The sequence below is a fragment of the Typopeltis vanoorti genome, chromosome 18, assembly GCF_054136105.1.
Source record: "Typopeltis vanoorti isolate ZY-2024b chromosome 18, IOZ_Tvanoo_1.0, whole genome shotgun sequence".
In the NCBI taxonomy this organism is placed as follows: Eukaryota; Metazoa; Arthropoda; class Arachnida; order Uropygi; family Thelyphonidae; genus Typopeltis; species Typopeltis vanoorti.
The window spans coordinates 109733911-109751202 of NC_143566.1; the positions used below are offsets into that span (position 1 = coordinate 109733911).

A 17292-nucleotide genomic window follows, 5' to 3' on the forward strand; every position below is an offset into this window, starting at 1 on the left:
AAAAAAAAGAATTAAAAAATAAAGATTTTGAAAAAAAAATTAATTTAAATTTAATAAAAAAAATAGCTATTAAAATTAAACTATTTTCTTATCGAGAAGCCATCTACGAAAGGTTAGTCAACCTACAGTGCGCTACTATCATGGATTGATTGAGTCGCGTATTGTCAGGGGTAAGATAGAAAGAAAAGGGTTCTTTTTTTTTCCACTTTTGTTTTTTTTTTCACGCAGTTCCACTGTTGTTTATATGCAGTTTGCGCCAGTAGTAGAGTGTTCGTAGTGCTTTTCGTGTTTACTCCGTCTCTTTAAATATTTGGGCATTACAATTAAAGGATTTAATTGTAATGTCCAAAAATTGTAAATCCATTCCTTTAATTACAATTAAAGGAATGGATTTTATTTTTAAGTAATTTTGAATTATACCAAACTGTATAATTTTACCGATAATGAACAATATTTTTTCATGTTTATTTTTTTTTTTTTTAATTTTTACCATAATTTTGATATTTTATCCAAACACGTATTTACTGTACTTACAGTGTGTATTTATATTTCGAAAGTTGCAGCACCCCCACGATTTCAAGCCAGGAGCTGCCACTGATTGGAAGTCAGCTGAATAGAGGGAAGAGGGTGAGTAACTTAGAAGATAAGGGCAATCTAGCATCACTCGAAGTGAGCATCCAGTCAGCAAGCAGACTACCCATTTGCAGAAGTCAGTAAGTAGACCAAATGATGGCGGTTCACTTAATAGACTTTTGTGCAAAACTCCGTCTTCGAGATATTAAGGGCAAAACCACTTGAGATTTACTAAACCTTTTCATAGTGTTTGTCCAGAGATTGGTGACATTGTTTAGTGGATCCCCCCTGTTGATGGGCAGTGACGGAACGCCTACTGTTGGTCATTTATTAGAAGAGTCTTCAAGTTAGCGTAGAAGGCGAATGTCGATGGTTCTATCCATTACTTGAGAAAGAATTGAGGTGAGAGAAATTGGCATGTAGTGTGATGGTAAAGATCTGCCATCTTCTTAGGAATAGGTTGCTATGGGCTAATTTCCAGACTGCAGGATAGATAACAATGGAATAAGAAAGTTTAATAGGTGGCACGGAGTGGAATCACGGACTTGTAGGACAATCGCAAAAAAACCATCAGGGGCAGAAGACTTTTTGGTATCCAATTTGAGCACAATGTTTTTGATCTTTTCTGGCTAAAGGTCAAAAAAGTGTTTGGAATGATTCGCGGACGTTACCATGATCAGCTATGCAAGAATTGGAAGAGAAATAGGAAGTTAGGAGGCTTTTTCAGTGGGTGATGACGCAAGAGGTACCATCTGGGTGTGATAATGGTGGGAATAGTGTTGGGCAGAAATTACGGCGAGGGCTCAGAAAGCATGACTGCCGTTTGGGCAGGATGCAGGTTTTCTCCTTTGAGCTCTCTCAAAGGCAGTTTTCGAGCTGGTGATAATTTTCTTGCAGCTGTTCCGGGCTTTGGTGTAGGCGATATAGGAAGATGAAGTTTTGGATGCAATGCCTGACTCTTTTTTTTTTACAGCACTGGCACATCTCTGGGAGAATCAGGGCTTAGATAATACTGTACAGGAATTTGGGGTGCAGTGAGAAATAAATTTATTCGCATAGGCTTGACTCGGATGGCTGGAAAGAAACAGTAATCTGACCAGAGAAATAAGGAGAAAAAGTTGAGAAGAGCAGCGTCCCACTTGACTTGCTTGTAATGCCATACAACGCATAGATGTGTGGTTGGGTGTGTTGTTCCAAGGGGAAGAGATCTGCACTAGACTGTGGTCTTAGCTGCTTACAGGACAGACCACATTCACATTACACTTAGATGAGTCACTAGTGAGGAAGAAATCAAAGTGTTTGAGGAGTGGTTGGGTGGTCTTTTATTCTGGTGGGCAAGTGAACAATTTCTGATTAAAAATGTCCCAGCCTCTCTGTCTTCTTGATGTGTGCAGTTGGAAGAGGGTAGCCAGATACTGTTGTGAAGCAGCTGAGGAAGATGACTTCGCTGTCAGGAAAGCTGAATGGAAAAATCAACATTTTGGAAAAGATAATTGAGGACTTCAGAGAGGTTGTTGGCATCGAGCGGAAGACAGCATGAGAATTTGGTAGAAGGAGATTTTTATCCAGAGGAGGTCAAAATTGGGAGATTTCGATTTAGATACTGTTTGGCATGGCATGTCGGAGCGAACGTGTGCATGAACTCCCCTCTCAGACGAACGGAGGCGAAGATGTCATTTGGTAAAGCAGAGATGAGTATTTGAGGAGGTTGAAATTGAATTCTGAGAAGAAATATTGGTGATGTTTTGCAGACTGCGGGTATAAGCGAACACCATCGAGGTTAGAACTGAGACCGCGGCAATTTCTTAAATGGAGCTGGAAGGTTTTGAGAAGTTTGTTGTTTACTGCTTGGGTCCCATAGATACCCTGTGTAGTGTTTTTGGGTTCGTTATTTTACAAATAACGCTGGTTATTTGTAAAATTGATTTCTCACTGTTTCTAGTCTTTATAATTGTCCATGTCTCTTCTCCACTTTGACGTTTCTCTTCCAGTTAATTTTTGTAAACGCCGCATTTCTTCGCGCGGAGCTTAGGTCAGATCTGGCAGGACTCGTGCACGTGATGATAAGGAAGCTGGCGCCTTACGACTTGTCGATCACGGGCAATATGACCACAGATCTGGTCGTCAGTGTATCATGGGTCACTTTTATTAAGTGCAGGAAGTTTTCTCCGTCTATCCCAATGATTTTGGATCCGAAGCGGTGACACTTGACGATTTTCTTGGGGTCAAAGTTGCATTGTTAAGAGTCTGCAAATGTCGTCATTTAGCGATGCGTCGATTCCAGAATCGCAATTCCCGATGAAGGCATTATACTTTTGCTTCATGCCTCAACTGTGTCTTGATCTGACGAGACCATAAGGTCGCAAAGCTTGCCGTCCTTATTGTCTCGTCGTGGACATCGTGAAGCATGATAAGACGCTTTTGCATGCGCTTTGCTAAGAATTATGAACTGTTTAACGATGGGGGAGTGCACAGGGGACAGAAAATGGCAGGCCAAGGTCATTTAGTGAGTGACGATTCATCGATTTTGGCCCAACTGGCATGAGTCCGCTGGCAACAAAAATCGCAAAGAAAACGCTTTTTTTTTTTTTTTCTTTTCCTAAATTAGCAACTTCGGCATTTTAAAGCTTCAAGATGTCTGAGTCTGACTGCCGTGGCGAGATGTTGCTATGGCCGTTATTAAAATATAAAAAACTTGTGTGCAAAAAAAAAAAAAAAAAAAAAAAAAAAATGTAAAGCCGTACCGAAATTATGTATTGCGAGAAACAGGCTCTGAATGGATAGGATTTAGTCAAATTTGGGAATTAAGATACAAAGGAGATTATCATATGATTTAATTTTGGTTCTAATCTGATTATTTTCTGGGCAAAATTATTCGCAGTAGTGATATTACAATTTTACACTAAATGATTCATTCGGTATTTAATATCGCTAAGAAATTAGTCAAGTTTTTCAATTAGGCTTTAATCGGAGGACCAGATGCAATGGGGGAAAAAGGACGAAAAAACTATAAAGCTTATAATTTTTGCCAAACTCTGAGATTTTTGAGACAAGAATATTATCATTCTGCAGGATTTTAATCGCGTCAATTTATTACAGACAAACACAGCCCATGTTCGATGTTGTATGGTAAACAATCATAAGAACTGCTAATCCAAATGCCCGTTGAGTGCTATACGTTAATTCTCAAACTTGAGTGAATTTTTTTTTCCCTCGCTGTGTATTAAGACATTTTTATAGACAAAACGATTCGAAATTATTATCATAACAATTACTCTCAAAATTAACATTTGCCAAGTCGTTTCAATGGGACCAACAAATCATTAAGTCAACATTTGTTTAAATGTTGGGTGTTTGTCCCTCCATGGATTAGTGCGATTTCCAAACAGCACGTCTTCCTGATTATCTTGGATCATTTTTTATACATTCTTTTTTTTTACATGAAATCATAAAATTTTTATGCCATTCCCAATCCCGAAAGCTGATAAGAGTATAGTACATTAGTATCAGTAGTGGGTTAAGGATTTTTTTTTTATTAATTTTTAGAATTTTTTTGTATTTTTCATTTATTTTTTGCATAGTCTGGAAAGTCTGCTCTAGAAATCACAAGATTTCATAAGGTACTATAGTAGTAACTAGAGATTAGGAACACGAAATTGCCTCAGTTGTCTAATCGCAGTGCTTCCCAAACTTATGGATGCCAAGGTCCCCTTTGGAAAAATTAAATTATTCCACGGCCCCCCCCATTGAAAAAAATCGTAATACAGACATATATCATTATAATATTTATTGTATTTATATTCAAGATTTTGGGTTCGTAATCTTTTTTTGTGCTTCTTATCAATACCTTTGAATTAAAACTTATATCAATAAGCATATATTTACTAATATTCATTAAGCGCCGAAATACGCAGGAAGCAAAATTTGTGAACCAGCACCGATGTGTGATTTTTTTCCATTAAAATATAAAAAATAACAAAAAATAAATAATAAAAATGAAATACGTTTCTTTTAAGATTAAAAAAAATCTACTTAGTCTTAAAAGATTTTAAATTTGTTTTCATCATTTCACGGCCCCCCTCAACGAAACCTACGGCCCCCAAGGGGGCCGCGGCCCACAGTTTGGGAAGCGCTGGTCTAATGTATTATTGCAAAGAATTTAATTTCAAAGAATTAAAAACAATAACAACAACTAAAAGCTAAAGTGTGTTGTCCATTGCCTTTTGGATACAAAAGGAGACGGTGTTTGTTTATCTTTGATTTATTTACAGTAAAAATTGATAAAATTTCAATTACGCCTATAACTTCTCCTGTGTTACTAATGAGAGAATTTCCGTGGTGTAGTCGATGGCGAAGATGTCTTTTAATTGGAAAAACCCATGATGGTACTCAGGTAACTTTCAAGGTATTTTCCCCTGAAGTTAATTTGGTGGGTCTTATACGGAGGTGGGGAGGTTTCCACCTGAAGACCTCACGTAATATTTAGCAGTCATAAACACAGCTGCTTTGGCGTAAACCAACCAACACTGACAGATGAGGAGGAATGAGATCTGTTTCATTGTAAACTATTTTTGGAATGGCATTCTTAATCCACCTACAGAACTATATCGCAAGTACTTGCTCATCTGAAAGTCAAGGGCAAGCTGCATAAAGAAAGGAAGATCCCGATTAGATATATTATCATTGGTCCGAGTTTTCCAAGATGTACTTCCCAAACAGGGAAAGCGATTTAAATAAAGCCACAAATAAAAACTTGACAAACAGCTGCCAGACTGTTCTACAAAGTATTCGTGACGCAAGTGACCTGTGCTGAATCATTGAGTGTGGCTATATGTTTCCAAGGTCACCCAATGTGCTATAAGAACACGGGAGAATCCTTTCTCTTTTTCGATCTTCCCAGATAGCCCAGATTAAAAAGTACTTAGTCTATTTCAAAGAAGGATCATGAACATGTCGGTAAGTTTTACTTTTTAACTGTGCTCATTATAATTCGAAATATAGCAAAATAATTCTATAATTCTTCAAAGAGAATTATCCTAAAACAAGAAAATACTTTGGTTGAAATCTGGTTTCATCGATGGTGTTAATAACGTCTCTTATATTTATGTACAGTCGTTCTCAAGCCACTGAGCAAATGGTATGACGAAGGAAGCTGAATATCGCTGTTTCTGTGTAATCAGATAAGCGTGGTTTGTTCTTGACTTGTCCCATTCTTAATTAAAAGTGAAGAGAGGCATATAATTGCGAAGATTGAACTGTTATCTTAATATAAGAACAGAAACTGGTTTGTTAAATACAGCAGTTTATTTCTTGCTATGGACTGCTTTTGTCTATGCAGTGCTAATGTATATTATTTACACAATATACTTCTGACAACGCAGAAAGCGAAAATACCAACAAAAGCACGTATTCAGTTTGATACAGAAATATATTTAAGTTACAAAAGCGCACTCTACCTTGCTGTAAAGGAACAAAAAAAAAAAATCTGGCTTCGGACTACGGTAAAATAGGCATAAATACGACTACTTAAGTGTGCATTCCATCTCAACGCTGTAATACTTTTACGTTCAAACCAAACATGGTCTGGTCAGATGCAGTAACTACAAAAGTATTATAATCCAATTTGCAGTTACCCTGATCATGCAGCACACGTGGAGAGTACAAGAATGGATTTATTCCAGCCTTCAACTACTTTTGAGTCATGCTTTAGACACCGCGCTATTTTATTGCTACAGTAATTTAAAGATTAGTATTTTTATATTCTTATCATGTTCAGTCAAGGACAATTCAAACACCCAAAGACATGGGGGATTATACAGAATATAAAAAACATATGGTGAGGAACAATTACTGCAAAATAGATCTAATAAGCCGGTTCATTTTGCTCACATGATTTTTTATTTCTGTTCAATTTAAAATACACTTTGCACTTACTCAAAACATAATTATATTTAGTCCTTATAATAAGGACTGGCTTGAAGGGGCGAAGCAAGAATGCTTTTCATCTTCCCCGTTATCTGTAGAGGACAGTGTAGGGATAAGGTATTATTGAGCTATTAAAGCTCTGATCATGGCAGGAGGGTAACAGCAATAGCCGAGCCTCAGTTAAAACTTCATTGGTAAAGCATTGCCATCCATTACCCTCCAAGGGTATTTGATTGAATGAATCAATCTAATTATATTTAGGTTTAGAAATGAAACTCATAAATTTTACTTATTGATAACTATAAAAGGTGTTTCCAGTTTTTATTAAATAGTTTCCAAAATTTTCAAAAATTAACTAAAATTTATTTTACTTTATAAATATAAAAAATAATTAAATGATATTTATTAGATATATTCAGAAAAACATTAAGTTTAAATTTCAAAATTAGTTCTTTTGTTTATTACCTCTTAGAAGTGAAGTTCTGTAGGACTATCCAAAAATTTAAGCAATTATTACAAAAACAAAAAAAAAACATTAGCTGCTTAATGTGTCTCTTATATAGCCAATTCTGTACTACACCGTATGTGTAACACAGAAATTATAACTGGAATTCCATTACATATTATGGTCCGAATTCATACCAAAAACAGAAACCAAGTAATACTTCATATCAATTACAAATTCGAGCGATTAAAAACGCAAACTACTAACAATTGAATCTCAAATGATAACATGGAATTCTATGTGTGGCTTTGTATGGTGGATTTGAAGCTTTTTTTGTACAATTTGCCTAAACAAATGGAGTCACTCGAACAGCATTCACTGGTCCACGCCGATTCTTGAAACTACAAATTTAGTATTTAGGAGGAAGTAGGGAATGGGCACTCAGTGGTCAAGGACTTGTTGCTATATTTAGTATTTTATCCAAGAAAATAAGATGGTCTTTTCTGAGTCATAGCAGTTAAAAATGGACTCAAACTATTAAATTGTACCATCAAGTCTTTCTCGAACTGAAGAGATGGTGTGAAAACCCAAACATAGGAAAATAATATCGAAGTTAACCTACGAAGTGCGAAGATATTCTTCGTCCGAATGTTCTTTTGCAAGGACACTATAGTATAGTATAGCGGGTGTGTGTGTGTGTGTGTGTGTGTGTGTGTGTGTAGAAAGAATGTCCAGGGAACGTATGTTGAACCCTTTGTTTGAGGGACAGAGCAGATGCATGCGTGTAAATACTTAATAAAAGTTCTGATTCTTGAAGTAAACTTAGAGGTGTTAGATTTCTTGAAGTTCCAAATGATGATAGCGAGATTCCTGGGATGGCCTTTAAAGTTGCTGTTTTCCTTTAACAGTAATACATTTTCAACACGATTTCATAGTGTTTGGATTAGGGATTCCCAGATGGCGGTCTGTCATACTCTTCTCCCTGGATGCCTATGAAATCACTGATAGCGTTTGACCAGCTCTCAGTAAATATTAGTTTAGAGATTGGTTGTCCATTTATTTTTAGAAGTTATTTAGGGCTAAATTACTTATTGTGGATTAGTCTAATTACTCTTTCAGAGCTGTGTGGCTATCAAAGCCTCATAAATGATTGTGTTTTATGAGCCCTACCTCGTTACTCTGTTTGGGGAATGAAATTTATTACAGTTTTTTTCTAAATTTTTATTTATCGGCTGTATTATGTTGAATGTATGTTCAATGTATGTCAACTTTCCCATCATCATCATATGAAAAGTTGGCATGCTATTTTGGTTCATTTTATCTCGGTAGAATGAAGCCAGTTTGAAAAGTATGACCATCAGTGAATGGTAGATATTCGTCTATTCCATGCTTCTCTACAGCATTCAAGAGCGGCTGCATAGGTCTCTTTCATTTGAATGGTTCAGAGGAAACTTATGATCCCGAAAGATGTGATTTTATTATCAAGATGAAGGCCTCCTGCTCATTTTTGAAAGACTCATAAAGTGCTGATAGGTTGCCCCGATAGTTTTCTTTCATACAGAACGTGTAATGGCTTTTTGATCTGATCGATTATTTCATCAAGACCGTCAGGATTTTAAAACTATGACAGAGTACAATAGCAACTATTTGTTTGACTATTAGCGCTGAACCACTCAGGGAAGAGGTGCCTCATATATTATTCCATTTGCCTGTTTGGAAGTTATTGTCCAGATGAGTGAGTTATAGATCAGGATGCTGAAAAGGTGCATGTCTAAATATTTTTGTTCTTCATTTCACTAGCTATATTCGGTTTGAGAATCAGTTATAGTTTTCCACTTAACGGCCCAAAAGCCAGTGGTTTTCCAGGGTTTTGTGTTTTGCAAATAGCAAGTTCCAGGTAGATCGCTTTTATTTTTGTCTCATTAAGTATTTTGGTAGCAATGGCATCAGAATGTGTTGCTCTGCAGATATGATTCCCCGTGAAGGTCGTTTGTAGAGGGCCGATGTGGATTGTTTTTTTCGAGAATTCGATCGCTAGTGTATACAACAATCCAGAGAGAGAGAGAGAGAGAGAGAGAGAGAAAGAGAGAGAGAGAGAGAGAGAGAGAGAGAGAGAGAGTTCTTACGTTATTCCTAGAGAATAATATAACTGACAGGTCAACTTTGTTTATTTTTAAGCGAAGAAAGAAATAATTCTGTGTTTAGGGATTTAATTACTTATGTTAACCAATCACACGAGAGTCACAGTAAACCTATAAATAGCAGTGCTGTTGGGGACAACAGATTAGCAAGCAAGCAAGAAAGAAAAAATGAATAGGTGTGTTTCCTGAAGATCTTCAGGTTGCATAGAAATGTTTAGTGACGTCTTTTCTAAGGAACAGAGGTAAATGGAATCAAAGATTTTGGGAAATTCGGTCCATCAGTGCTCACACTGGAAAGGCTTAAGACCGAAACGGAGCACCTACGAGAAAGCATTTAGAGGAAGCTTTTGTGAGAGTTACTATTAAGAAAGTTGCCTTGTTCTGTACGCAACCGAGCATTTTCGGGAGGTTTCTGGCGCACCATTACAAACGCGAGAATATTTTGAAGTCGGTCAGATTTGGGATTGATAAAGCGTTAGGAGTTGAGCAGGAGAGAAGTAATGGTTCGAACGAAAAAGTATTCTAGATTTTTGGAGGCTGAAGCGCTTATGGATGTTTTTGTACCAGCATGATATAAGGCCAATGTGAAGAAGTTAAAATTGATCTTAAGTGGTGAACGGAACATTACTTGGCTATTGAAGAACACATTAACAAGTTGAGACAGGGGAGTTGTTATTCCTCTTCATAAGGCCTTGATACACCTACATCTGGATTATTGTGCTCAAGTCTGTCCACGATTGAGTGGCCTGGGGATCGTCCGAATTTTTAGAGACGGCTTTACCTTTACATATACATATGCCAATGCAGTAGCCAATGAAGTTCTAACTGAGACTCGGCTATTGCTGTTACCCTCTTGCCATGATCAGGGCTTTAATAGCTCAATAACACCTTATCCCTACACTGTCCTTTACAGATATAACGGGGAAGATGAAAAGCATTCTAGCTTCGCCACTTTAAGCCAGTCCTTATAAAGACTATGAGCTATTTCATTAAATCGGCGTCCGTGAAGCTCTTCAAAAGCACTGAAACCTTGATTGGGAAACCAAATGGACTAATTTAAACCATGTGGACAACTCCATCTGGAAATTCTTGAGATCGCTTAAACCAACTTATACCTCCAATACAGACCAAGAAGGGAGTACCCCACACTGACAAAGCAAAAGCTCTGATAGACGACTTGGAAACACAATGCAACCCCTCTTATGAAAATTTAAACATCAACCTTATCTACAAAATTCGAGCAAGTCTTAAGACAACAAAAGGATAATTCAGAACCTATCACATCTACTTCTCCAGCAGAAATAACAAATATTATAGCCCATCTGAGCAACAAAAAGGCTCCAGGTCCAAAAAGGCATCACCAACAGAATAATCAAATTACTACCCAGAAAAGCCATAATAGAAAAAGTTATTCTCACAGGGCCTCAATCCGAAACGGACAAGTTAGGAATCCATAAATCGTAGGAATCCGTAAAGGCCATAATACTGTACAACAGATACATAGACTGGTTGAGCGAATCACAAAAGGCTTCAATGGGCACCTCCATACAGCTGCAGTCTTCATTGATGTTGCAAAGGCCTTTGACAAGGTGTGGCATCAGGACCTGCTTTATAAACTCATACAATTCAACCTACCAATTAAGCTAATAAAAATAACATATGCATACCTCAAAGACAGATTTATGCAGGTCAAAATAAATGAAACTGCATCAACTAGACGCAAAATCCTGGCTGTTGTGCCTCAGCTCTCTCTCATCTCTTGGCCTTCCCTTTTATTTTCAATCTACATAGCTGACATCCCCAAAACCCTAGTGCAACCATCAGTGCATTTCATGCAGATGACACCGCTCTTCTAGCAAGATCACTCAGCATCCGACTGGTAATCAGTAGACTCCAAAGCAGTATTCATATACTAGAAAAGTGGCTGATGGACTGGAGGATTCAAGTAAACCCCCAAAAAAAGTTAATCTATAATATTTTCCAAAATAGAAGGTCCAGAGCAAGAAGGACATAAACCTATTAGGAGTCAAGATTCCATGGCAGACCGAAGTTAAATGTCTAGGCGTGGTACTTGACAAAAAACTTCAATTCAGCAATCACATAAAACACGTTGGCTCGAAGACATCTAAAGCAATCGCGCAACTTTACCCCATGATGAACAGCAGAAGCAAACTGGATGTACGTAACAAACTACTCATATACAGGATGGTAATACGCTCAGTCATCACTTACACATCTCCTGCTTGGAGCCATACCTCGAATACAAATATTCAAAAACTGCAGAGAATACAGAACTAATGCCTGAGGATGATTCTGGATGCCCCATGGTTCATAAGAAACTCTCAGATTGACAGAGAAGTCAACATTCTTTATATTTCCTTCCTTCTTCACGATCTAGCAGAAAAGTTCTTCATCAAGGCAAGTGATCATCAAACCCGCTGATCAAACAAGCTTCGGAACTACAATGAAGCGGAACATTGCAAATGTAAAATACCCAAATCAGTCTTACGCTCAGCTGAATGCAGCTAATCTCAATGCCCTCGCAGGGCGAGTCTACAGCTCAATAACACACCACTAAAGAACCTCCCTCACGGACAGAGGGGAATACGAAAAGCATTAGTGCTTCACCCATCAAACCGGCAACGTTCTGCTAGCTATTTCATATTTCATGTACTTTATGTTAAATGTTAACTTACCTTCCAAAAATACCATGTAATATTTTCTTGTCGTCGATTTTAAAATGTAAATATATTTCATCTATGGTAAAATCATTTTTGTGTTCGTCTTTAAATATTGAATATTTTGTTCACAATATCAAATTTTAAATATAATTCCTGTATCTAAATTCATATTTTGTCAATTTCATTATTACATCACGTTCGCAATTCTGTATTTGACATTATACATTACACTATAATATATAAAACGCCTCCATAGTACAAACTGGAAAAAAAAAATTACATTTCGCCCTTCGGTTGGAAAAAGCCTAAATTCGATTCTCGTCGTGACGAGTGGAATTTTTTCAATTGAAGGTGGGTTAGCCGATATCATACGGTAGTGGTTGGTTTTTTCTCTGGGAAATTCGGGTTTTTCATCCCTCACACAGACAAATAGGCCCTTCAGAACTCGCAATTTACAGACAAAAAAAAATAGTGGTGGCGGCGAGTAGTAGATGACGTTGCGTGTAGATGATGATGGTAGCAGCGGTTCTGTGTAACTGGTGGATAAAATAGTGGAGGAGAGTTGAAGAGTAGGGTGCCCTCCTTTGATGTGTCACATAATATTAATAATAATGTTACGATTATAAACTTATATGTTGTTATTTTTCGTGTATGTTATGATGAGATATTGTCTGTGATGCCATCTTGATTTTAATTTTTGTTTTCTTTTAGGTCGTCCTCCTTTTTTTGGGGCTATTGGCTGGGGCTATGTCCATGGGATACTACAGATACGAGAATCCTTACTCAACGCCTTGGTCTTATTACAACAGGGGTCGCGGATATCACGGTGGCCTTCCTTATTATAACGTTTACTCCGGTTACAGAGATTACGGCATGCCTTATCCATATCATGGACTTTACGGAGGTCGTGCAACGGAAATTTACCAACCGCATGGATATTTCCACTATGACAGAGTAGTTGGAGAGTTTGATGCTTTTGGAGACTACATTATCGGGGACCAGGTGAAATACACTCCTGATAAATTCATATATGACAAGATTGATGGAAGCAGTGGAAACGGAGGCGACAATGAAAGCAGCAGTAATGGTAGCAGTGATGGAAGTAATGGGAGCAGTGGAAATAATAATGGCTCCGGTGGAAGTAGCACCCAGAACGATAGAGATGAAAATGGCAGTAACGACAGTTGAACTTGGTAAGGCATTATTACTGTTGCAGATTTGAATAATAAATACTCACACTTTCGTCTCTTATGGATCGAGGGGATAGACAAGGAAGGGTAATCGTTAGATTAAGTAGAAAACAACACACATACACACACACACACACACTTCAGCAGACGTGATGTCAATGGGAGGGGGATTTGTACCCAGTTAGAGCGAAAACCATGGTTTGAAGAGTCCCTTCAGTTTAGCAAAGAGACATAAAAGTCAATGGAATTCATGTGAAGAGGAATGGGACGAATGCTCCAATATTTTCATAAGTACAAGTTCTGCCATAAAACGTTATGGAGAGGTATGGAAGACATCGAAAGGTCTCGTCTAATGTTGATAAAACTAGCAATACTGTGCATAGTCATTGCATTTAGGAGGAACAGCACTGAAGAATGATTCACCTCGAGTTGTTTTACTTTTATGAACATGTTTTCGACTAATGCAAAGTCCCTCACTCGTAACTGTACATTGTGTTTCAGTTTTTCTTATTGGTGACAGGCATTTAATTAAGAAAATTTATTATAGATACAAAACCATTCAAATGTATTCCAATATTCCAGAGACAATGTCTGCTATTTTTAGATACGAGAAAAATCTGAATTTCCTAAGGGGGAGGGGGAGGGGGACAAAAACCCAACACTGGCAAGAACGACAACGTTGATCGCTATACCCATCGCAACAAACGCACAGCGGCCCACAGAATAAGAAGCCTTTGTGCAGATGTGCGTAAAGGTCACTTACACAATATGCAATTACACATATGCAAAATACTTGGTCTTGGGCGTCACCACATTTTGTGAGCAATTTCTATTGAAGAATGCTGCTGGTCCGCAATCAGAGTTGATCGCAATGGGAAAAATAAAGGATCTCTCAGAGTTCGATAAAGTTCTTGTTGTTGGTGCCCGTCACTGACTGGAACCACGATTTTGAAAACAGCAGAGCTGACGGGGGTTCTCAAAAGGTGAGATATTGCTGGTGTTTTTTGTATTGAGGTGAACGACGTAGCTCCCCTAAAAAGGGGAGCTACGTCGCCATCTCAATCCCCATTAATTTCACCCGGATCGGGACCAGTATAGCTGACGAATTAGGCCTATGGCCGGATTAAGTATTCTTAAGTATTCCTGACTGTAGCGGCGTGTGTTCGCAGGCCTGTTTGCCTGTTCTGAGAGATAAAAAACCCTCTAACTCCGTATGAGACCGGCCAACTCACCTTTCGTCGAAAGAGACCCGATAAAGGTTTTCCTCACGTCTTGGACGGTAATAGAACCCAGATCTTTCCGGCCAAAGGGCTTCGTCTATACTGACTGAGAGCTAAGGAGGCTGCAAGGATTTAATCAGTGGATAAATAAAGCACATTGTTAGTCTAAGAGACGTAACTGTGGTCCTAAGTCAGTCTGTCAGGAACGAGATCGCCCTCATCTGAGAAGACTTGTACGGATAAACAGAACTCCCTGCGTGCAGCAACTGACCGAAGCATTTAATGAAAGCTGCTTCCGACCCATATGGCGCCGAAGTATACGCAGGGAATTGAAGAGGATTGGCGGTCGCACCGATATGGAAACCGCTGATTTCTGAGAAGAACCGGAAAGTTCGTTTACAGTGGTGTCAGGAACACCGTGACAGGACACTGGAAAAAAATCGTGTTGTCCGACGGCTCACGGTACAGCTTGTTCTGTACCGACGGTAGGCAGAGAGTTTGGCGGAGTCTCAATAAAGCAACGAACCCAGTTTGCCTTGTAAACACAACTCGAAGTTCTGGAAATGGCATCATAGTGTGGACCTTGTTGTATTGGCACGGAACGGGTCGACTGATAATGTTGGAAGGTCTGGTGTCCTCCAAGGAATATTTGAACATTGTCGTCGATCCAATCCATTCTGCAATGTTGACTTTTTATCCAGCAGGTGACAGCTGTTTCATGGACGACAATGCTACTGTCCATCGCGCAAGAATTGTGGTTCAGTAAGTACGAATCTGAACCCACCAGGAATGTAAGGGACATGTTAGAAAAACCAGATCGGGGAGCAAAGTCCTCTTCCGTCATATTTGAGCCAGTTCAAGGACTGTCTGGAATGTTGTAGACGCAGATATAATCTGACACCTTGTGGAATCTGTCACGGTGCAGCTTGTTCCGAATTTGGTGTAATTCGGGTTAAAGCAGGTCCAACACGGTATTAAATAAAAGTTTATAATTCAGTAGCCAGTATGTGTAGAACTCCATAAATAAGTCAACTCGATGATTTTTTCAATATAAATATCATCTACTTCTCTTTAAATAAATGTAAAGAAAATACTGCGTATGAAATATTATCCACACACACTTCGTGTGTCTTGTTATCTGAAACAATCCATTGTAAGCAGTGGATTCGTATATTAAGATAAATGCTACAGCGAATCGGTAGTAGGACTGGAAAAAAAGTGAAAAACAAAAATGGATTTTGCGTCGGAACACAATTTATTATTGCCGCGAACGATTCGATAGACGCTCTGCTGCATTACCATTTTACACACTCACACAGAGCATCGCGTTGTAAGCTTTCGTTATTTACTATAGAACTAGAGCAGTTGTATCCACCCTTGTCCAACATTCGCCACAGCGGTCTCTAGCATAAAATCAAATATATTCGCAACAAGTAATCAAATGACTTATTTAAAAAGTGGTGTCATTTTTATAGGAGTAAATACCAAAGACAGTAATTGTTGTACTGAAAATCAAATTATATCGATAATTTAATTTTTAATAACAAAATAAAATTCCTTAATAAAATATTATTATATACTTTAATTGTTTACGCAGAATTTTCATTACCCCCCCCCTACACATACAAACTGATTAGCAATTCAAATTCATTGCCTTTGGCCTTTTTTGCGGCTGTGACTGTCGTGATGAAGTTGAAAACCAGGTCATGTCAGCTCACGAGGCGGGGGGTGGGGGTGGAATATTTTCCCCTGTTTAATTCTTTTTTTTTTTTTTTGTCAAGGAATCGGCTATGTTAACGCTTTACATTTTATATCTGTAACAAAAAAATATAAAATAAAAAAAATGAAATAATTAGAATTATTTAAAAAAAAGTAAAAAAGAAAAGAAACGACATTTTTATTAATACTTGAAATCGTGCCTATAAATGTTAAAAAAACGATTTGTTTATTCTGAAGTGATAACATAAATTAATATTCGACTTCTGCATGCTTTCTACTTTTTTTTTCTATTTTAATGCCTTTTTTTACATACGCTAAATGTTTATTTGTATTCTGAATCCGTACTACATAATTCTGTCTCAACTTGGTAACCTGTATGCAGTATTCGTTTTATATTTCTAAACGATTTTTGCAAAATATTAACTCGCTATTATTTATTTTTATACAGCAGGTGGCCTTTCCAGTAGCAGACGATCGGAGGACCCCTACTCTTACGATTATGAGTGTCTTCCTATTTATCTATCTATATTTTCTTCTTCAATTAGTTTAACTTTCAGCTTCTGCTTATGTGAAACAAGTATAAATAAAGCATTTTCAAAGTATATTGTATAAAGAAATTTTATCAATAGACATACATATTGCAGTTCTTTTATTTCTTACCTTAGAAATCCTTACAGACATGAAAATTTAAAAAATATCGTAGACTGTACAGAGAATGTGAAAATACAAATGAAATAGATATTTAATCAGCACATGTAATAAAATTGGAGTAACTGCACAGAAAATGGAATGCAGCAAAAAATGGGCAATAAAACAAAAAAAATTACCCACAATTTTTAACCAAATTTAAGAAAGGCGTAATTCTGTTATTTAAACATCAGAGAAGTTTTAAATATATTCGCCAAAATAAATGTTTCTGTATCCATACAGAGCTGAAAGGCTTGCTTTTGGCATATGTATGATACAACAATGGAGGATGTTACAGTACGTCACATTTAATAAAATTTAATAATAAAAAAAAAAGCATCGAAAGTTTACCAGAGTTTATGCGAGTAGAATCTTCGCCATCGGAGTCGAGGCTATATTTTCTTCATCTTCCTGAAATATTTTCGAGACTATTTAAGATTCTTTCAACATTTTGCTATAAAATATCGCTGGAACTATAATATTGTCTATGAAAAAAAAAAAAAAATTTACATAATAAATAAATAAAGTTTGTTAATTGTTTCTTTCTATAATAAGTCAAATAGTTAAAAGGATACATAATCAAGTATAATATTCTTATGAAATAATAAGATTTAAAGGAATAAGATATGCTAAATATAATGTATTATTTCATAATATATTATGTTTAGCATATCTTTTTCCATAATATTTCATAGGATTTAAAACAGTGTT

The 17292-nt window shown here is 37.2% G+C and overlaps 1 protein-coding gene across 1 annotated transcript; it reads left to right on the forward strand.

The window, feature by feature from the left end:
• Positions 1–5476: 5476 nt before the first annotated feature.
• On the forward strand, positions 5477–16496 carry LOC150097057 (uncharacterized). Its single transcript, XM_090408581.1, has 3 exons — positions 5477–5529; positions 12477–12958; positions 16343–16496. Exons 1-2 carry the CDS (start codon positions 5518–5520, stop codon positions 12951–12953), a joined length of 489 nt encoding a protein of 162 aa, XP_090264707.1. The 5' UTR covers positions 5477–5517; the 3' UTR covers positions 12954–12958; positions 16343–16496.
• The last annotated feature ends 796 nt before the right edge of the window (positions 16497–17292 follow it).